The sequence below is a fragment of the Musa acuminata genome, chromosome BXJ2-7 (assembly GCF_036884655.1).
Source record: "Musa acuminata AAA Group cultivar baxijiao chromosome BXJ2-7, Cavendish_Baxijiao_AAA, whole genome shotgun sequence".
Classification (NCBI taxonomy): domain Eukaryota; kingdom Viridiplantae; phylum Streptophyta; class Magnoliopsida; order Zingiberales; family Musaceae; genus Musa; species Musa acuminata.
Genome location: NC_088344.1, coordinates 10,881,680 through 10,904,103, shown reverse-complemented (window position 1 = coordinate 10,904,103; position 22,424 = coordinate 10,881,680). Strand labels below are relative to the sequence as shown.

The 22,424-nt window shown below is 37.0% G+C and overlaps 2 protein-coding genes across 2 annotated transcripts; one reads left to right on the top strand and one right to left on the bottom strand.

Moving 5' to 3' along the window:
* Window positions 1-124: 124 nt before the first annotated feature.
* On the bottom strand, window positions 125-3,318 carry LOC135617195 (uncharacterized). Its single transcript, XM_065117188.1, has 6 exons — window positions 3,071-3,318; window positions 2,933-2,986; window positions 2,545-2,618; window positions 2,266-2,383; window positions 2,095-2,153; window positions 125-504 (listed from the first exon to the last, which is right to left on the bottom strand). Exons 1-6 carry the CDS (start codon window positions 3,176-3,178, stop codon window positions 426-428), a joined length of 492 nt encoding a protein of 163 aa, XP_064973260.1. The 5' UTR covers window positions 3,179-3,318; the 3' UTR covers window positions 125-425.
* Window positions 3,319-4,915: 1,597 nt separating this feature from the next.
* On the top strand, window positions 4,916-9,811 carry LOC103991634 (cytosolic isocitrate dehydrogenase [NADP]). The gene is made up of 16 exons (XM_009411139.3): window positions 4,916-5,022; window positions 5,874-5,917; window positions 6,051-6,160; window positions 6,528-6,565; window positions 6,685-6,762; window positions 6,860-6,913; window positions 7,033-7,134; window positions 7,666-7,751; window positions 7,847-7,950; window positions 8,052-8,120; window positions 8,186-8,301; window positions 8,449-8,483; window positions 8,658-8,800; window positions 9,097-9,219; window positions 9,305-9,438; window positions 9,531-9,811. Exons 1-15 carry the CDS (start codon window positions 4,974-4,976, stop codon window positions 9,396-9,398), a joined length of 1,245 nt encoding a protein of 414 aa, XP_009409414.2. The 5' UTR covers window positions 4,916-4,973; the 3' UTR covers window positions 9,399-9,438; window positions 9,531-9,811.
* The last annotated feature ends 12,613 nt before the right edge of the window (window positions 9,812-22,424 follow it).

Here is a 22,424-nt window from a genome sequence, read left to right as displayed (position 1 = left end):
CAATGACTACATTAGGAAAAAATGTAAATGTTGAAGCATCTCAGCCATCTATGTTTTGAAATCATACCCATCAGTTGCAAAAATGGTACCACAACAGTAGGAAAAGCCAATGATGCTAAGTAGATAACAAGGTAGAGTTGATGCCAAGTTTGTATTAAATCAATGACTACATCAGGAAATAACATAATTGTTGAGGTATCTCAGTCATCAATGTTCCTAGTACCACAATCAAAATAGAAGAACACTCTTATGGACACTTGCACAACATCGATGCCTCACATTTCACTTGATACAAACAACACAAACAATGGCATTGATTTGATAACAAACTGAAAGGTCATCTGATGAGCGTTATATCATCTGAGGAATCAATATCATCACCTCTAGGGGATAACATTTAGCAAATAATAACTCGGCAAACACATTCAAAACTCTCTGTCACAACAACTTATAAATAGTTCTGAAACCATTCGTCGAGCAAAAGGAACATAACTCAGGCTATACCTGCAATAATCACAAACAAGTGTCAGATTTAGTGAGACTGAGCAGGTAATATTTCAGTTTTAAATGTCAAGCAAAACTAACTGATTGACTTTGTTATTATCTTTTTTCAAAGTCACTGAGGCCTGATTACTGGAACTATAATTGGAAGCTGGATCAGGATACATGTCATGCTATTCTTTTATGGTTGGGATTTTGTGGGAATTATGTACATGTAACAAGACTATAAACAAGTATCTAGACAAGCATACTCTTTTAGAAAAGATGGTAATCAAGTGCTGATACAATATTAAATTCTTAAAAGATAGGTTGATGCTCCGGAATCTAAACAAGACAACTTTATTTGAGACAATGAGCAATAGATTGATACTTTATAGGTCGTAATTTAACTTTTATATAATAGAAAATATACTATTAGATTTGACCTAGAATCTTATGAAAAATCACAAGAATCTGGAGAGTTCATGGACGCTTGACTAGTAAATACTAAATGCCCTATCTAGGTTAGTTCCCATTCCTTGACTGGTAATATCACCTACACTTTTTTTTTTTTTTGCAAAAGTGAAATCGTAATTTCATTAAAGATCAAAATGCTCAGAAAACAAAAGTTAAAAGGCATAAGGTGCCTATCAAACTGGCCTTTCCAAAAGGCACAACAGTTACTCTCCCTACTCCAGTTTGCTAATCTGAGTTGAGTCATTATAGACTCATTGTATGTACTGGAAGCTGATGACTTGACCTTGTCGGCCAACCGTATGACATCTTATACACCTAAGGGAATGCTTCGACTTATAAACAATTCTCATGCTGAAGTATAAAAGGGAACCACTCCCTAGACGAAGCTTGAATTACACCAAATCTTTTTTTATTTTTTTGCTCCAAAAGCCCTTGCAACGGATTGTTAGGATCCCTTTATTTTTTAAGTTTTTGAATAATATTTATTAAGCATGTTTAGTTCAATTAGAATCAGGTAGAGATTTATTTAATATTTATTTATTATTAAGAGTCCAAGTCCCGATGAATTCTAGATGAAACTTTATAAATAGTGATGTAACCCTTTATTTTCGACAATTAATCAATCAAGAAAATATTATTAAGTCTTATAACAAATCCTAAGGGGTCAATCCTCTCGAAGTGATTAACAAAGAGGTCGATCCCCTCGAAGTGATCATTCACTTTTCTCTTCTTTCTTTTACGATAAGACCTTAGAATCTTAACATTTGGTATCAGAGCATCCCATTCTTTCTTTCTTTTACGATAAGACCTTAGGGTCTTATCACTGATTAATGCAACCAAATACACATGATCATACAAGAAATATGTACATATCATGATATTGTAAATCCACACCTATGATTGTCTATCTTTCATAGCCATAGGCTAGGGGTTTGGGATTGCAATGGTTTCTTTACATTATAAACCAGCCATACAGGAGATTGGTGATCAAAAACCCTAATCAGAAGAAGAAAAAAATGCTTATAAAACATTCACGATGTTGCACTATTATTTTTTAGTTGCCCACATAAGTGATATTATAATTATAATTGAACCAAAGTTATATAAACTGTCAAATAGCAGCATAACAAAACTTACCAAACAAGAGCACAGATCTCAATTATAATTGCAATTAATGTCAACATTTTGCTATGAATCTGCACAACATGACAAGTAGAGTATCTCAGAAGTATGGTGAAGCAATACAGGCAAAAATCTATCCTAGTTAAGACACTTTGACGCTTCAATAATATAGCAGATGGAACTTACCCAAAGAGCACAAACTAGAGCAACAATGGCACTGCCGACATATATAGCTGTTGCATAAATGCGGACTGGATCAAGCATCAATCTCGCTTGTTGTACGGGCCCGATTAGGAAGGCTGTGCTGCCGCATGAATAAACAGAGGATGAGCACAAGTAGCAGAAACAGAAGGAAGAAAAGGTGATTAAAGCTAAGAATCACAGTTCATATAAAACCAAATTGGTGATTCTCATAGGAAATCTAAGATAAAGAAATCCATTGATCTCCCAAATTTATAGACCCACCTTCCTACTGCCAGTATATTTCCAAAGGTGAACATAATGCCAAATTTGATGGGTCTGTAGAAAACAATAAGAGACTGCAAAAAGAAGAGAAAGCAAACAGTTCAGCACAAACAAAACATATATCAACCAGCAAGTGTCGCTTATCACAGCCAAAAGGAAGCATCCAACTCTATCTTTTCCTTGTTATTGTATATCAATATAAATCTCTGAGCCAGCTCTGATACCTAATGCCACTGTCCTTTACAGCCACAAGGATGATAGGTTCAAAGAACACCCGAATTCATGCAAAGGACTGTTTGATTCTTGATTTACCAAACAGAAGCAAAAAAGGGATCTCCTTTTTACCAATCAAGAACGAAGAAGGTACTCAAGAATCGACACATCGTACCAAGAGCATAAAAGCGAAGCCGATGACCAGAGACGCCGCGAAGCCATACAATCTCTGACCCAGAGGCAAGAAGAGCAAATCAGAAACAAATGAAAGATTGGCAATCAGGCAGCGAAAACGGCAAAGAAGATGGAGGACCTGGAGAGGAGACCACGAGTCGGAGCCCTCGAACTCGCCCAACAGGTCCTCTTCTCGGTCTTGGTCGCCTCCATGAAGGGACTGCGGGATCCATTTGAATCTCTCCATCCTCCGATGGTCCGATCTGCGACAAGAGATATCGCGATACAGATCATTCCATCCCCCAGTGATCGATGGGACCGGAAGGACGATCCCTGCGCCGGAGGAAGAGTGTCCTTTGGATGGTCTACTAACTTGCGGATAATTTGAGATAATCGTGTCTCGTTGTACAAGGGAATATTTCTTAGGTGCGGAGTTGGGTCTGAATCCGCTTAGGATCCGATTACAAAATATATATAAAGACCACTAACCAATAAATTCTCTCCTGCCTTCGTTTAATGGATAAATATTAGATCTTTTTAATATCTCAATTTTTAGACTTAAAAATTTATATTAAAATATATATAGTTATACAAGTAAAATATGTATGTCCATTTATCCTAACATTATCGATTTTACTAATAAAAGTATAAAAATAATTTTAATATCTTAATTATGTTCTCGATGGTGGTAGACAACAACACTGCTATAGGCCGTGAATGACTATTGCAGATGAGGAAGGAGAGCAACAAAGACAAATGAGATAAATGGAGAGAAAGAAGAGGACGACACGGATGTAGATCGACGAAAGAGCGACAGTCTACTATGAGCCAAATGCAGCATTCTTTTGTTGGGCTTGTGACACATCTGCCCACGACACTAACTTCCTCGTGGCTCATCACATCCGCTAAGTCACTTATATTGCTTGCCACTCCCTTGATGCTGACTACCGCATCCCTGACGCAAGCCCATGGTGGGTTCACATCCTTTGCGCTTCTTGCGATCTCGATCTTATTACCTCCCTTTGAACTATATGGCCTCCTCGTCCTCTAGCTCTTGCCTCTTCACCTCCGAGTTCACGGCGATTCCTCGGGCGAAGAAGCTCATAGATCCTTGGTGGATGATCATGAAGTAGCAATATGAGGTGGTTAAGGAGAGGGTGAAAGTTGTCCCATTAGGCTAGGACCAAAGGATAGGGTTGTAGAGACATCGATGTAGTTTTTTAGCAATATTGAAGTATATGCAGAGCGATGAAAGAGTTGCTCGACATATGCATCGACGTCACTCAGCAACTACGTCGGTAGTGACGCAAATGTAGAGCGAGAAAAGGCTGCTCAACATCTACATCAACGTTGATGCAGATCTAAAGCAACACCGCTCTACGTTATCCTCTTCCTCTTCTCCCTTTGTCTTAACTCTCGTTGTTGTTATTCCTCCTCATCCACAAAGCGACGTCATTATTCGTTACCATATAACTGAGATGTTAAAATTATATATTTTTTTTTCTATGTTTATATTTTTATTAGTAAAATTGATAATATTAGGATAAATATACATATATATTTTATTTTTAAAACTATAGAGATTCCAATATAAAATTTTAAGACTAAGAACCGAAATACTAATGAGGTTTAACTACAGAAGATAATATGTAATTAACTCTTAATTAAAACCATATTTTTTTTCACTTTACATTCTTATTTATTAGATATCCTAGGAAGAATATATAATGAATAAGAAGAGAAAAATAAAAGTGGGAAAGATAAAAAGGTTCTCTTAATATTTTTTATTTAATTACAAAAGATACTTTGTACTTGGAATCTAAATTCCACGACCAAAATTATGATTTAATGACCCCACCAAAAAAAAAAATATATATATATATATATATATTTATTTTTTATTTATTTGGGGGAAAGTGACGTCACCTGTGACGGTTCAAAGCTGTGATTCGGCACAAATATATAGCCATCTCCGATAGCTTACCGTCCCCCTGTCGTCACCTAGCCGCGCTGCTCCTCTAGAGCTGTTCGCCCAAGCGGACATGGCGTTCCAGAAGATCAAGGTTGCGAACCCAATCGTCGAGATGGACGGTGAGCAGAACCCTCCATCCGTCTCCTCTAATAATCCCGGGCTTTCCCCTTTTGTTGTTCCATGATCGCTCACGGAAGTAGCTATTAGAGTTTTTGTGATGCTTGTCAAAGGGTGGAATTCTTTTGCTAGTTATTATATTCTCCATTTAAGGACTTAGTTGTCATATTTATTGATCCCGGATTTGTATGTCATTGAGAATATTGCGTGCTTGTTGTAGTAGATCTGCGATTTCGTCTATCATTTGCCCATATGATGCCCTTTTTTTAAATCCTACAAAGAACTTTTTATATATTACGGATATATTGCTCATGGATTGGAATGATTTCAAGGGACCAATTCTTTGCTTTGTAATTTTTCTTTTTAATATAGCCAACTTGAACTAATTTCAGTCTTAATTGAAAAAGGAGAAATAATTGTAACACTAATCGCTATATCTTTATAAGAATCTGATGATGAATTCTATATATATGGCAAGCATGCAAGGGTTAAGTTTGATATATGCTGATAGGGTTGGATTCTATTGGTAATATTTGTCAATATGCCCATTGAGTTATGATATGTATGGTTGTGTTTTTGAAATGGCAATCCATGCCACCCAGGATGATCCACGGTTGGCAACAATGAGAGTTCACATGTCAATCAAATTAACCAAAATCGAGTGATCTAATTTTTCAAGATGGAGTATTTTTTTTGTTCAAATAATTAGTAGCAAAGTGATTTTTGGACAACAAAATCGTTTCTATTTGTGCAATTTGCACACAAGATTTCTCTGATGTTTATTTTTAAAAATTTTCTAGATTCTTTGAAGCTCTCTTCTTGTTGACTATCTCCAATGTGTTCTCTGCTGCAGGAGATGAAATGACTAGGGTAATTTGGAGATCAATCAAGGATAAGGTGAACAACTACTTCTCTTCTAGCTGACCATTTCCACTTTTTTCTCAATCCGATAATCACATGATGTATTATTATTACTATTGTTGGTTTTGGTCACACCTATCTGAATTTAATGCTTTGATGATATATGCAGCTTATTTTCCCATTTTTGGATTTGGACATAAAGTACTTTGACCTAGGCCTTCCAAATCGGGATGCCACAGATGATAGAGTTACAATTGAAAGTGCGGAAGCTACTTTGAAGTAAGCATCATTTTCTTAAAATTGGAGCTATTTTTGTTGACTCTGTAACCCTACTTGTATTTAAATCATAATAATGCAGCAATGTAATGCTATTATTTATTGCCTACTGAGTTTCTAATTCAAACATTCTAGTAGAGTCCTAAATGCCTCTTCTCATGGTTGACACTAACAGTAGCTTTATTCTCTGTTCCGCTTCCTTTGGCAAAGATTAGAGTTGCACTTCTAGTCACTTCTGTTTAATTATAGTGACATTCTATCTTTTTCTTGAAATTTAGATATATTACTAATGCCATTTTGCATCATTCTTATGGCATGTTGAAGCTATTTGTCCTGTAGTCTCTACTTAAACTGTTATTTGTGATTGCAGATATAATGTGGCAGTAAAATGTGCAACAATAACACCAGGTATAGTTGGAAATGGTTCAGAGGGTGTTTTCTGTGTAAACTGATATACTATGTGACGTTGATTTTTGATGATGTATGCATATTGATTATTGTTCTGCACCACAATCTATATCTTTCAGATGAAGGTCGTGTCAAGGAGTTCAACCTCAAAGCAATGTGGAAGAGTCCAAATGGAACAATCAGAAACATTTTGAATGGTATGCTGACTTAGTTGTTGGAAGCTCAATTTCCACTGTAGTTGTAACAAGCATTCAATTTCATTTAACTTTTCTTACCCCTTTCTCATTTTCCAAGGCACTGTATTTAGAGAGCCAATTATCTGTAGAAACATACCAAGGCTTGTGTCAGGTAATCCGAAAATGACATTTTATACTCTCACTATATGAAAATACTTCTTTCTCAACCCTGTCCTTAACTCTTCTGTTTCTTTCCTTCACCCTCTTTTACCTTATGTATCATGTTGTTAGGATGGACAAAGCCAATATGCATTGGAAGGCATGCTTTTGGTGATCAATACCGAGCCACAGACACAGTTATTAAAGGACCTGGGAAGCTAAAATTGTTGTTTGGTAAGTGCATCTGACATTCATGTTTAATAAGACTGTGATAAGTAGGATTTTCAGTAATCCATGCTATATATCCGGCATGTATATCAAACTTGCTAGGTATAACTCAGCATCAAAGTGGCTGTCACTTTGTTTCTCCTTTTAGTTTCATGTTGTATTTATGTGCTTGGTTTTTTCTGCTTTCACCCAAGGCTGCTGCCTAGTTTAGTCCCAACCAACCAACCAACCTAGCCGCAGTTTTGTGCAGCTTTGCATGAGTAGCCAATGAGGAAAAACTGAATATGTAATAACATCTCCAGAATATGTATCAACTGCAGCAAAATCTACAAACAACTCCTTTCAGAAATTACTTCTTATCCAGGCATGAAAATTTAAGTAATGATTTAACCATCCAAATAGAAGATGTGCCCATCTATTATTAGTATATATTTATAATCTTTACTCTTTGTACGACATCTTACATTGGTTAGTTATTTTTGTACTACTTGCAAATTTAATGAGTTCTTTTCTGTTTTTCAATGACTGAATTCCCAGAGGGAAAAGAAGAGCAAGTCGAGCTAGAAGTGTTCAAATTCACAGGTGCTGGTGGTGTGGCGTTGTCTATGTATAATACTGATGAGGTAATTGATGGTAGTTATGCATCTTTATATGCTGGAACATGAACTAGAAGCTATTTTCTGATTTTAATTATTGGTTATTATTATGTGCTTTATAGTCGATTCGTTCTTTCGCTGAGGCTTCAATGAACACAGCCTACCAGAAAAGGTGGCCACTTTACCTTAGCACTAAAAACACAATTCTCAAGAAGTATGATGGAAGGTATGGCTCCTTGCGCCTATAACATTGTGATGTCTGTGACGTTAGATTAAAGTGTTTATGTTGTAAGCATTTTCTGGATTGAAACATTATCTTGACTGCAGGTTTAAGGACATATTCCAGGAGGTGTATGAGACTCAATGGAAATCCAAATTTGAGGCTGCAGGAATATGGTAAGTTATACCAATTGACTTGGTCATCCATCATCTTTGGTGTTCACCCTGGCCATCTTTTCCAGGTATGAGCACCGATTGATAGATGATATGGTTGCTTATGCACTTAAGAGCGAAGGTGGATATGTGTGGGCTTGTAAGAACTATGATGGAGATGTGCAAAGTGATTTCTTAGCTCAAGGTGAGAAGACCAACTTTTTTATAAAAAAAAATTCCTATTATGGTTTTGTGAAAAGAGTCCTAACCAATTCTATGACTTATGGCATAATTGACCACTGGAGGTTCATTGTTTTCTAATATGAGGATAAACTTCATTACTTTTCTGCAGGTTTTGGGTCCCTTGGGTTGATGACGTCAGTGCTGGTATAGTAGTAGCTGGTTGTTTAATAATCTAAATGTTCCATAGAACAGATGGATTTGAATTAGTACTTAGTACAGTCAACAAAAGTTAGAATGTTCTGGATTTAGAAAATAGAAACAGATATCTATTATTAATCAAAAGTTAAACCATAAATTGGGGATTTGTATCTTGTTCAGATGTGCCCTGATGGGAAAACCATTGAAGCAGAAGCTGCGCATGGCACTGTTACTCGTCACTATCGGGTTCACCAAAAAGGAGGAGAAACTAGCACAAACAGCATTGCTTCAATTTTTGCATGGACCCGAGGGCTTGCACACAGGTATGGAACAACTTTTTCTATATTGAGATGAGCACTGTCTTTGGGATCACACAAAGCATTAATTCTGCATGATTTCTCACAATTTCGTGGAACCACTTTAACATTGTTCATCAGTATTATTGTGTTCAGCAGCAGCATCAGTATTACAGTCACTAGCTAATTTTCCACTTATTTTGTTTTGTTCTTATTAGTCATAATGAACGTCACTTTTAATCTGTCCTGTATTTTGTCTGCTTCACTAGCAGTTGTGTTGTCTGTGAAGTCTCTCTAACAAAATGTAGGTGATGTCCAAACAGGGCAAAGCTAGATAATAATGCAAGATTGCTCGATTTCACTCAAAAGCTTGAGGCAGCTTGCATTGGAACCGTGGAGTCTGGGATGATGACCAAAGATCTTGCTCTCCTCGTTCATGGACCCAAGTACTTCCAACACTTGTCGTAATTGCCGTAACTGTTGGACTACTTCATTCATAATCTAATTCAACAATCTCAATTGTGAACTCAGGGTTACTCGAGATAAGTATCTGAGCACCGAACAGTTCATTGACGCCGTGGTAGCGGAGCTTAGGACAAAGCTGTGTGCCAGACCGAAGTTGTAAACTCCCTCTCACCCTTACATTGGCTCAGGAATTAGTTGTGGTATCATATACCTCTCCTTATCCTTATTAGCAACCCTCAATTTTTGCCTGATGCTGTGTGAATTGGTCTTTGATGCTTAATGTCAATTGCAGGACCCAGTAGATTGCGAAGGAGTGGGTCGCTTTCGACCTTTCAGCAATAAGGTGGAGTTCTCGTCAGTAATTCATCGGAACTGAACAACTCAATTTACTTTGCCACCTCCCCGTGATATGTTTTACGAGTTGAATTGTTGTACTCTTCTGGCTGTGGTTGTGCGTTTGGTGCATACAGGTGTCATATCATGTGCATCTCGTGTTGATGTAGCAGCTAATTGAATATTGTGGATGCTTTAGCTAAAGAGAGTATACTATTGCACGGCAAACAACTTGGAACACTTCCATAGGTATTTTTTACTAGCTATAAATATGGATAATTATTTAAAGAGATGGATGAAGATACTATTAAGATGATGGGCTATATCAGGAGTTTTTGTGTGATCGTTGGATATATTTAAAATTTTAAAAATATATAATAATTATTATATTAATATTATTATATGAATAGATAAAAATAATTAATATATATAATTTATGCTATTGAATATTGATATGGATGTATAGAATTACTAAAAATGATTAAAAAAATATTTTTATTCGTGAATAACGTGATATCATTTTGATTATATAAATTTTTTTATTTTTTAAATAAATTTAGTATTTTAAATTTTATTAAATATATAATTTTTATATATCTTAATAATGATAAAAGATCGTTTTAGTTGGTCTCAAATGATTATGACTTACGGTTTTATTATTAATATTATATAAATATAAATAATTATCAATATTTTAAGAGATTATTCATTTTACTTTAATGGATTATTTTAATATAATATTTTTCTATTTTACATCCACCCTTCTTTTGCCAACATAATAAATGTTGTTTGGTGTACACAATGGTATTACATAAAAAATGAAATAACTTGCATATTATGACGGCTCCAAACAAGCAGCGGCGAGCGCAGAAGAAATGGCTGCTATGACACTTTTGACATAGACAAACCCAGCATAATTTCTTGTCTTAGTTTGACATTTGACACTTTTTAACAATGTTTGCTAAACAGTTTCTATATTCTGTCTTTTGACTTTGATGAAATATAATTATACCTACATTGTTTGGCATCGTCAACGATGCGTTGACTAGCACAGACGGAAGGATTCAGAGCTTAGCAGCTGCGGAAGATGCGCTGGGATACTAACGAAGGAAGTACCATTCACTCTGAGGCACGGATCCAACACTACACTTGTCTGCATGGCATCAAAGTCCATGAAAGTTTCAGCGATTCGGTAGCAAAGATATAATGAGACAGAGAGAGAGAGAGAGAGAGAGAGAGAGAGAGAGAGAGAGAGAGAGGTATACGCTAAACAGTATACCAACAAGCTAGCAATCAAAGCAACTCTATATGCAAACAATGTAGTGTTCAATCTGACAGTCAAAGATGATGGGGTTATGCAAACAATGTTGTGTGCTTAACGGGAAACCGGACAAAAGAATGGCCTCCTCGATGGGCAGTCAAGAGGAAGTGAAGTGGACAAAGATAGAGGGAATTGGAGAATGTGTAGCTCTCGTGCCACATCCCATTTGCATTCTTCCTGCTCCTATTCCCCATTCATCAACATTGCTGTCTCACATGCACCTCCGAATCCCCTCAATCGTATCTCTCTAGCGATGGACCGGCGTTCAACTTTGCCAAGAGTTCATTGTTGCAACTGTGCCGACGAGAGAGAGGTCTTCGGCGGAGACCTTCACATCGTACGGGTACCGTGGGCCTGCCCCGACCGGGAAGGGAGGGGGAAATAAATAAATTTTTTATTATGGATGATTATAGAGTCAGCATGGATAGAGCATTCTCCATCCCGAATTATTTTTATTTATTATTAATTCTATAATTATGATTATATTTATATTTATATTTATATATTATTATGATATATAATATGTATAAATATTATTATTGTTAGGTATAAAATTTGATATTATTAATTAAAAAGTTAAAATTAATTAATTAATTGTATATGAAGAACCAATGAATTTTCGTCCCATTTAAATAAGAAATTATGTGAAACACTCATTGTTCTTCCTAGTTGACATTTCTATTTTGGAGTAGGAACAATCATAGAATTTTAATACCTTGGTCTTCGCTTAGGTTACACTCACAATAAGAGAAGAATAGTAGACAATTGTATAGCTTTTACAATTGTCTAAGTCTTATAAACAAACGTAGATTGTACAATCATTGCGCATAGGTAAGACTATCTAAAAATAAATCATCCATACAATCATTTTAAGGGTTTTATAACTCCACGGAGTGATGTAAAACAGTAGTAATCAGCACAATACCTTGAAGCTATCCTAGGTGGTATATAGTTGGATAAGCCTTCAAGGTAATGTCTATGGCTGATTCATCATATTGTATTATAACAATATCATGTCGACACTTGTAAGGACTTTTGATCGTAACAAATTATCTTAAATTTTTTTCACATAATTATTTATAAAATTTAATTTGTATTTTATATCAACGGTTGACGAGGACGATGGTGATGATGCCAAGTAATCGAGTGAGACACACAGTAAAATTTGAGATTTGCGTCAGATTTGGTGGGTTTATATGGTCAAGATTTGGGTCGTATTTGGTATCGGCTGACCCGGCTCAGTCTTGAGCCACATATCAGAGGGTCCCGCATCATAGACCAATGAGTGGCTACCACCTCGATATTTGTCCTCGATGCTGCCTTGGCCACGATAGTTGTTGAGCTGTCCACACCGCAAATAATTCATCACGTGGGGGCTACTTAGTCGCGGCGCGACCTGTCTCTTTTAGCATCGAACTTAACCAACTCCCACCAGGCGAGTTCTCACCTTGTCGAGTCACCCTCTCGAAAAAATTGATTACTTCCCTCAGTTGTGTGGGTCGCCGTAACTTTCAGGGGCGACGTCCCATGATGTGTTCTCACGGGCGACTCACATCTGCCACGTGCCCTCGTCCATCTCAGAAGTCAGAAGTAGACAATCTGCGGAGTCGTCAGGGTGGGTCCCAACAATCGAACGTCACATGGTGAATCGGCGGCTTTGGTCAACTGGATCAGGTCCACTCCGGTCCGCTGACGCACGTTGGTTGACCACCGGGGAGGAGAACGATCGTCGCTTGACGCCTCCTGTAATCTCTGACCTTTTCGTGCACCACCTCCTTCTACCCTGATGCACGTACAGACATCACAGCGCAGCCAAACCATCTCCCTCCTATATATATATATATATATTGTTTGCTCCTACCTCGACTCACCGGGACCTCAAGCCTCGTAAGATGTCATGCAAACGAGCGCCGGCGGCGAGCGTGAAGGTGACGGTCATCGAGACGCAATTCGTGCAGACGGACTCGGCCAACTTCAAGTCCGTAGTCCAACGGCTCACCGGCAAGGACTCGGCGGTGGCCGAGGTGGCACTGGCGAGGCCGCGTGCGACGAGGAGGAGATCGGCACAGCCGGAAGAAAGGCTTTGCAGTGAAGGGGAACGATTTTGGTCGCAGGAAGTGATGGGGGAGGCTATGTTTAAGGAATCGGAGTGGGCGGCAGCCATGGAGCCATGTCCAGAAGAATGGTACAAATTCTGGAATTAGCAAAGCTCTCTCTCTCTCTCTCGCTCTCTCTCTAGCAAGAGAAATGCGCAGTAATCTTGTTCTTTTCTACTGTAGGCTCCCGAAGGAATGCTAATTGTCGGAGATTTAGAATCGTTAATTGTTGGTGGTGTAAGTGACTTAGATATGTGGTGCAAATAAACCATGTCCTTCGAGTATGGGTTTTACAGGAACTGAAACTTGTCCAGAGAAGACTAATCGAGTGTATTACCTGCATCTTCGTTGGCAGGGACAACAAAGCATGCAAGGGCATCGATCCTTGGCTTAGTTGGTGGGTGTGAAGGGGGAGTCATGAGACTTTTCTTAGGTATAGTAACAATGGGTTTGTTCAGCGTTTCTTGGATCTGCGTTGGACACATAATTGGAGGCTGTCGCTGGTAGAGTGCCAGCGATAAGAAATCGTACATGCACGTGCTTGATGTAATGTAGATGACTTTGACTGTGTATGGTCCCTATCATTTGCATTAGCTTATGCGGTTCTAAGATTCTTACTGCGATCTATTTGAAATAGCCACCTTCCATATATCTATTGTACCTTCGAATATGTTTGTTCTTCTAATCAGACGCAAATATAGGTTTTTGGAACCACAAGTTACGATTGTAAACATGCAATAGAACTCTGGGATTTTGAGTGCCAAATAACGAAGAACAAATGTAGGTGTCTTTATTGGATCATCTTAAAATCCATCAAGGTGATCATGGGACCATAACATCAAGTCCATGGAAGATCACATCATTTGGAAGCCTTTGGTTTGAGTCCTCAGTCAAATCAAATAGCATGTTGTGCAACACACATGCAGTCAAAGAAAGATACACACCTCCTTGTCTTTGCAAGGAAAACAAAAGGTAGACAAACTTGGATGGGGAGATGCATCATGTCAACCAGACCTTGAGACTAAAAACATAAGAATGCCTTTTTAATAGGTTAGTTGAAACTCAGAATGAATAGAGATCATTTTTCTTAGTCAAATAAATTCATTTTAAATTCAAATTATATCTAGAAATGAACTGTAGAGGTGCATGTGTTGTTGTAAGCTTGCTGATGGAGAAAGACTGCCCAACTTTCTCAATCTAGTCAGGAGTTAGGGTTTTCTTTATTCAGTCCTTTTGTGAGATTTCAACAGCTTTTAGCTGCATCCACTGCTCTCCAATTAAACAGGTTTTACTGTAACATTCTATATGAATAAATGGCCTGAGAAGTCACTTCATCACTAGCTTTTCCCTTCTGAAACTTGACAACCAAACGATGCATGGGTGACGAGATATCTTTGACCAGCACCACCCAAGTTTGACCAACAATGGAGATGGTGATAAACTCAACGCCACTGTTCTTCTTGAATCTATATATGCTTGGCAACTAATCAAATCTTCATCTTTGGACATATACTTAACCTCGTGATCAAAATTTCTCCTTGACCGGTCAAGACAACGCAGTCTCTAATCCTTTCTTTTGCCAGAAGTCCAACTTGACGGTGAAGAGCTTATTGGACCCAGTAATTAGCATCAATCTACAGTGGAGCTTTATTTTAGTCTCTGGGTTCTATTAATATGAACTGCGTCTCGATCGATCGTTCTCATACAGTCACTGATGACTAGTCTAACTCGGTGGCAGTATTGGTGAATTGATCCTTGCAGAATCATCGATGGCAAGCGAGGCAGATAGTCAAGTTGTTCCTGGACGGAATTGGCTGAGCTTTCAGCTTGCTTCGTTGGAGGAGCAATCATCCACAAAGTTCTTTGTGGTTGTGAAGAGAAGAGGACATTTTCTCCTTTGATCTTTTTTTTTTCTCCTCACCTTTTGTGTTCTACTTCAAACAATGACAGGATTTTGACTCGGTCCCTGTTCTAGAATCATGGAAAGATTTCGATTGAATCCTTCACTGAAAGTTTACATGGGTGCTACCTTCTTTGTGAAGCTATAATGAAGGAAGATTAGCAATTAGAGGACATCATTTAGCAGTTAGTAGGAGTCAGAAAGTCCATAAACTTAATATAATTTCATTTGTTTTACCAAAAGCTTACAAATACAAACACATTACTAATTATAAATTATTCTTGTAATTAATTACCTTTAGTATTTCAGTCTTTATACTTTCAAAAACTATATTAAGATTTATATATTTATAAAAGTGAAACGTTTAATCTTTTTTTTTCTCGCGTTATCCATTTTATTGATAGAAATATCATAGGATTTATCTCACTTCGGTTTATTATTAAGTAAGAAGAAATAAGATCAAATATTATATAGAGATATCAATATAAATTTTAAAAATATAGGGATCGAAATACTAAAAGTAACTAATTACTAATTGATCCATATAAAAATTTAATAGACTATGGTAATTTGACCATGAATTGCAAGCCACATGAAATATAAAATGTTGGAAGAGATCGATGAAGAAGCAGCTAAGCACATCTCAAACATTGTTTTTCTTCGAGTCAGCAAGATATCATCTTTCCGGTTGAAAGGGTTGCCACTTTGTGCATGCACTTGATATATATTATGAACTTAGCATTGCAAGTGTGATGAAATCATTGAATATTTCAATTCATAAAATGACAGTCAAAGTTGGTCTCTTTCACTAGCAAAAATTGGTTCTATATTTGCATGATGCATCATAAATAATACTCAAAACTTTGGTTAAGATATCGTGACAGTACAAGAAATGAAGTGACGTGTTCTGTGTTCTGTCCTTTGGTATTAGCTGACCGGTCGACCAGTAGTAGTAGTTTATCCCTACAGGTTTGACTTTTTGACTGTTCTTAGTTTGCCATGCCCCACGCAGTCCCAAGAAGCCATTGGAAGCAACGACTATTCCCTCAGGAGCAGGGAGAAGGATCCTCCAAGCTTTTAGATGTCCGTCGAAGGTGTGAGACCTGTCGAAATGTGAAATTGGAACAATGAAGATAAGACACAAGTAATGAAAAAGAAAAAGTTTTTGTTTTTTCACATCTATTTTTTGAAGGCACTCTAAAAGTATTTATATACAAGAGAATTGATATTTGCTAATACTAAAAAATTACTACATCTAAGCAATATGAACAAAGGAGGAAATAATCCCTTGAATCATGGCAAGCATCTTGTTAATTGATCCTCAATATAATTTTTGTGCTACATGGAAAGAATCCTAACGTCTCTTTTGTGCTGCATGAAAAGAATTCCAATTGCTGATGACTTCCTCGAGATTGTGTTGGCTTCTTCGGGCCCCCTCAAGCTGGCGAGTAAAAGTGAGTGAACTATTAGCTTGAATAAAAAAGTACAAAAATAAAAAGAAAGTTTGGATAAGGGTTTAGTAAAAACATCTATAATTTACAGTGAAAAGGAAATGAATTTTATGAAAGGACATGACGAGTAACTTTTTCTCAGATAAAACGATAATCAACTTTAATATACTTGGGAAGAGTTATGAAGGCTTTTTGAAATGGATGCTATTGTTACAAAAGAGATAACACACGTGATATTTTGCTTTGGGGCTCAATCAAGCAATTATAGGTTGCTTCTTTGAGGTCCAAGCCACACAATTTCCTTCAAGATAAATACAAAATCCAGTAAGAGTAAGAGATCTTTTAGATAAGCTTTAGATGCTAAGACCAAAAGTGTCACTAAGATAGCGTAAGTGATATCTGGTCAAGTGAAGGTTAGACATTGAAGAGCCCCAACAATGTTATTTAATTTAGTTTCATCGATGATAATATGATCATTAGAAAAGATGAAACGTTTGATGGCCATGGGTTGGATAGAGAAGTAGAATATAACTGTACGAGGGCCACCATCCTCGATATAGCTATCACTTCCACCATCGTGCCATGGTAATTTCCGACGTCTTCACTCGATATAGTTATCACTTCCACCACCACTACTATTGCTTCATTCTATTGTAGTCATTGTTGTTACTGCTCATGTTGTATCATCCTTCAACAATACATATGTGGCCATGCTCAATGCCACCCCCACGACTTCTCTCGTGGCATTGCTCCACATCGTGTCTACGACCTTGATCATCACCTGTGACCCTACTCGTCTCCCACAACATTCAAAGGTATCACTCAATACTCGTATGTATTGATATAGGGATATCACATCTCGAATTCAATGCATGATGGCCACAATTAAGTATAGATTCCTAAAAGAATCATAAATGATCCTACGCTAAAAATCAAGATAGATATATTTAAGCATGAGAGACCCAAAGTCAAATGGGTACATAAAAAAAATTCACCTTTCTTGTAGACATATTTACAATCGAAGCTAGGAGCAAAAATAAAATTTTGATACTGGATGCTCAAAACTTACGGTCGGAGATCCAAAATACTTCACAAAATTCACTAGCCAAAATAATAAAGAAAAAATCATTAGAATTAGAACTATTGATAATAAAATAATTTTAATAAAATATACTTTATGTTCAATGAAATCATGCTTGATGTTGTAACGATGTAATGAAAATGTTAAAAGGTTTGGTATCATGCTTGATGATTTTATATTATGCATGAGGATTTGAAGTAATGATGCTTTGAAATATTCTGTTTTGGAATTATGTGTTACACTAATTATCATGATGATTTTTGTGATATATGATTTATTGATCTTGATATTTTTTTGATTTTCTGTTTTAATCAATGATGAATGGATTTGGTATAAAAAACAAGGATATGTTCGTATGAAATTAATCGCTGAAATTAAAATTAAAAAAAGGGGGAATGCATCTCTTTTGAAAATATCTTTATTTCTAAAATTTTTCAAGTTTTTCAATCTAAATATATTATTATTTTTTAAATCTTTTGAACTATGAAAGTGATTTTGATGATATGAATTTTAATGAGTTTTATCTATATCATGATCTTGATGACTTGAGATTTCTTATGCATAATCAAGTTTTCTTATATTTCTTTCTACCATAAAGAAGTTTTTTATTGATCTTGATTTCTCGATATTTAATACTTGAGATTTTTTTTATGAATCAAGATCTTGTATTTATTCTCTTATGTTTCTTTTTGCCATTTAGTAAAGAGGAGAATTATCCATATGAATCATAGTTTTTCTTGATTTCTCGGAATCTTAACTTGAGAATTTTTTTTATGAATGATCGTTTACTATGTTTCTTCTTTTCGCTATTTGACGTATCCAAATATAATATGTCACTTGACTTCTTGATGATTATAATTTTTTTTGTACAACTCCTTTATACCTATGGTTGTATACATTTTGTCATGATTTTAAAATTAAAGTAAAGTTAAAAGAATTATAACATTGTATTCTTTCATTCTTTTTTATAATGGTCCAAGAAGTAAAGAATTGCTAAACTTACGCATCTCTAAATTTGCTAGCTTGCAAATTATAAAAAAAAGTAAAACTTGTTAGCCTTCATACTTCAAAGAGAAGTAACACTTCCCAACTTGTTAGCTTTCATATTCTAAAGTGATGTAAATCTTGCTAAATTACTAGCTTGAAAACTTGCTAGTTGCACTTCTTCTTTTTGTTGATGACAAAGGGGGAGAAGTTATGATGATGATGATCATGCGTGTATTTTGATTATACATGAAATATTCATGATTTTAAAATACATGTAATAATATGATTAATTGGTTCTTTCAATATTCATGATACATGCAATGATGAAATAGTCATGATTTTATGAATTCAAGGTTTCTATCAATATAACGATATGGAGAGTTTAGATTAAACTCTATCATCAATTGATTAACATCATAAAAAAGGGGGAGATTGTTAAATCTCAGATTTTGATGATGAAATCAATTAATGAGTTTGCGATCGTGTTTTAAGTGATGCAGGACTAGCTTCGATCAAGGAGAGATAAATTGATTGAAGTAGGAGGAATCAAACATTGGGCCGGAGTGAAACATGTCAGGAGATTGGACGTCGAGCCGGAGGATCGGTCGACGTATCGGCAGAAGGTTTTGTGCCATGAGTTTAGGCATCGGGCCAGAAGGCTCAGACAATGCGCCAAGGAGATCAAATGCTACGGAGGTCAACATGCTGATTGGGCCATTATGCCGCAAGAGAGGACGATGCGTTGAAAGGATCAGATGAAGTGCCAAATGAACCAATGATATGCCAGACAACATAAGATTCATGCTTATAATTGATTATGTCTAGATCAAGTTAGTTTAGAGTCTAATTGAGTCAGTTTTTGGGTGTTGGGCTAACTCAATTAGGGGTCCATTGGACCTAAGTTGGGACTATTTTTGGCCAAGTGGAAGGCTCATTCAATCACCCAAGATTAGATGGAACCACTTATGAGCTGAAAAAGTCAAGAGTACACTTTTTTAGGTTATCAGGCGATGGTACCGCTAGACTGGGCGATGATACCTCCAACTATTAGTGTTGTAGGTGATGAGATATAATACAGAATAACTTTTGTATATGAACAAATACTAGCAGGCCATGATATGCAGTGAAATTAAATGAAATCACAATCAAATAGAATACCAAGATATACGCGGAAAACCCCTCTAATGTGAAGGGTAAAAACCACGGAACAAACTAGAGATAATCCACTATAAGAATAATGAATATATAAATCTTAATCTCTTGCCCTAAACCCTTGCAACAATCTCAAGAGAATAACTAGGATACAAGGATCACGTTATTGTCCACAATATCTAAAACCTCCTCAAGTAATCACAGCAAGAGTATATTGTAGATTTGATCTAACCTGAGATGAGAACACTACTAGATGATTGAGAATAGTCTCTCTGCGTTGTCCTTATTTTCTTCCCTTTCTTTCTCTTATTTTTTTGCCTTTTTCTTCTCCTATTTTCTGCTGCAAGGATCACCACGTTGCTGCCCTTTTCTACCCAAAAAAACACAGCCACCTTCGCACCAAAACACAACCACCACACCCCCCTTATATTGATCTAGGGTTAGGTTAAGAGGGGGTGTGGGTTGTGGGCTGATAAAGCCCACATTGGGCTGAATATGGCCTGTCAACCCAATAACCTCCCCCTTCAGCCCATAAGGGAGGTTGTCCCATGACTTCTCAATGTGAAGCTATGCCGACCAACTGTCGGCATATCTCCCATCTTTCTTTTGGTAAAGTTTTTGTCAACATGTCTGCTCCGTTGTCATCTGTGTGAATTTTCTGAAGTTGCAATTGCTTCTCTTTCTGCTCACTTTTAACTGCTTCCTGGTAACTCTCTGGTTCATCTACATCAGTAAGCATCACATACTCATCTGTAGAGTATCTTCTAGAAAGTTGGCGTTGTCTAGAAGATCTTCTCAACTGAGATTCTGTGGGAAGTTGCTCTCTAACTTCTTCTTGCTCAATATGTCCTCCAGGTAGATCAGCATCAGGCTCTACACCATCTTCCTGCACATCTCTCCCATCACCCTGATATACTGGAGGAGTAACTAGGTCACAATATGCTAATCCTTCTACGGAAGTTTTGGCTGGTGTCTTCTTCTTCAAATCCTCAAAGGTTTGATCCTCAAAGAAGACTATATCTCTGCTTTTAAACACATTCTGCTTTTCTAGATCCCAAAGCCTGTAACCAAAATGATCATGTGAGTAGCCAAGAAAAATACATTCTTTAATCTTACCATCCAGCTTGGACCTCTCATTGTCTGAAATATGTGTAAATGCACGACAACCTCATTCCAAAACCTTTTGGGTAGCTTGGCCTGTGAAAGCATACATATGATCTTTTCCATGATGGTACGGTTCATCCTCTCTACAATTGCATTATGTTGAGGTGTACTAGGAACTATCATCTCATGTTGGATTCCATGTGACCTACAATAATCATTAAACAATCTTGTATACTCACCACCATTACCTGATCTTATGTATTTCAATTGCCTTTTTGTCTCCCTTTCAACCCTGGCATGAAACTCTTTGAAGACATTAATAACCTGATCTCTGGTCTTTAAAGTATAAGCCAAACTTTTCTGGAAAAATCAGCTATAAAATTGACAAAATAAAGTGCACCACTTATACCAAGAACATCAACAGATCCACCAGGAGTTTTTGTCCTCAGAGGACCACATACATATGTATAAACACGGTCTATGACATGCATTTTTCTAGATAAAGCAGGACTAACAAATGAAACTCTATGTTGTTTACCAGTCAAACAATCAATACAAGGGTTCAGATGTAGACCTCTGAGGTCTGGCAATACCTCTCTCTTGGAAAAAGCTTGCAGCCCCTTCTCGCTCATGTGTCTCAGTCGCGTATGCCACAACTCTATACTGAAGTCTTTTTCTATAGCATTTAACTGCTCACCATAATCTTTAGCCTGCAGCCTGTACAAAGTATGACATTTCTTTCCATTAACTATAATAAGAGAACCCTTACTGAGCTTCCATTGCCCTCTGTGAAATCTACTATCATAGTCTTCATCATCTAGCCTTCCAACTGAAATTAAATTCAGCCTCAAGTTAACCACATGCCTCACATCCTTAAGCATCAACTTGTTGCTAGTCATAGGTGCCCAGCAAGCCAATCACGTGAGTGATGACACGTGTGACTTGATACAGAATCTTTTTGCTTATTATATTTTAGCGTATATCTTTTTATAACTATTGCATAAATGCATATATATATTGTGATATCCTTGAATTTGTGCAATGGGAATCGGATCGTGATGAGATCATGATAATGAGATCGATTCACCTTTAAACACATATCATAAATAATCCCGATCATATGTTACTCGAGAGGGACATCGTGATAACCGGACAGACTGGTGTGCTGTATACCCGTCCATATGATGGATGCAACTGGTCTCATAGCTGCTCGTGTAGGGACACTAAGGATACAATACAGGTGCTCATTGGAGAATGAGTTCACTGATTGATCCGCTTACGGAATGCTGGATGGTTGATGATGCCTTATTGTCAGACATCGATTCCGTAGTCCTAGTGGTGTATTTGGTCCTTAGACTTGAGACACCAAGGATATCCTGTATGAGTGCTCCACTCTTTGATACCAGACTTATAGGTTTGGCTGTCTCAGATCTAGTACAACTGGTTATTGGGAGTGGTAGTCAACCTTATGAGAGCTATTGAGTGTCGATAGAGGATCATCCACTCTTGGCATCATGAGAGGAATATCCCATGTGTTCTTGCTCAGACAAATCCCTGGCCAGGGTCATTCGGGTTGAGAGAGAAAGAGTTCTCCGGGAGAATTCGGTTAGAGCGAGACTCGAGTAGAAACCGTATGGGTCTGACAACACCATGCTCGATATACGGTCTCTGGGATATTAGATGGATGAGGGACTATAGGTACACGGTAATTGAGAACAGACAGGTCCAATGGATTGGATTCCCCTGTATCGTCTGGGGACT

Excerpts from the sequence above, each read along its gene's own strand:
- LOC103991634 (XM_009411139.3), top strand. The coding sequence starts at position 4,974 with ATGGCGTTCCAGAAGATCAAGGTTGCGAACCCAATCGTCGAGATGGAC. Across the intron at positions 8,302-8,448 it reads AAGTGATTTCTTAGCTCAAG|GTTTTGGGTCCCTTGGGTTG; the intron begins GTGAGAAGACCA and ends ACTTTTCTGCAG. Across the intron at positions 8,801-9,096 it reads ACCCGAGGGCTTGCACACAG|GGCAAAGCTAGATAATAATG; the intron begins GTATGGAACAAC and ends ATGTCCAAACAG.
- LOC135617195 (XM_065117188.1), bottom strand. The coding sequence starts at position 3,178 with ATGGAGAGATTCAAATGGATCCCGCAGTCCCTTCATGGAGGCGACCAA. Across the intron at positions 2,154-2,265 it reads CTCTAGTTTGTGCTCTTTGG|ATTCATAGCAAAATGTTGAC; the intron begins GTAAGTTCCATC and ends CATGTTGTGCAG. Across the intron at positions 505-2,094 it reads GAGATCTGTGCTCTTGTTTG|GTATAGCCTGAGTTATGTTC; the intron begins GTAAGTTTTGTT and ends TGATTATTGCAG.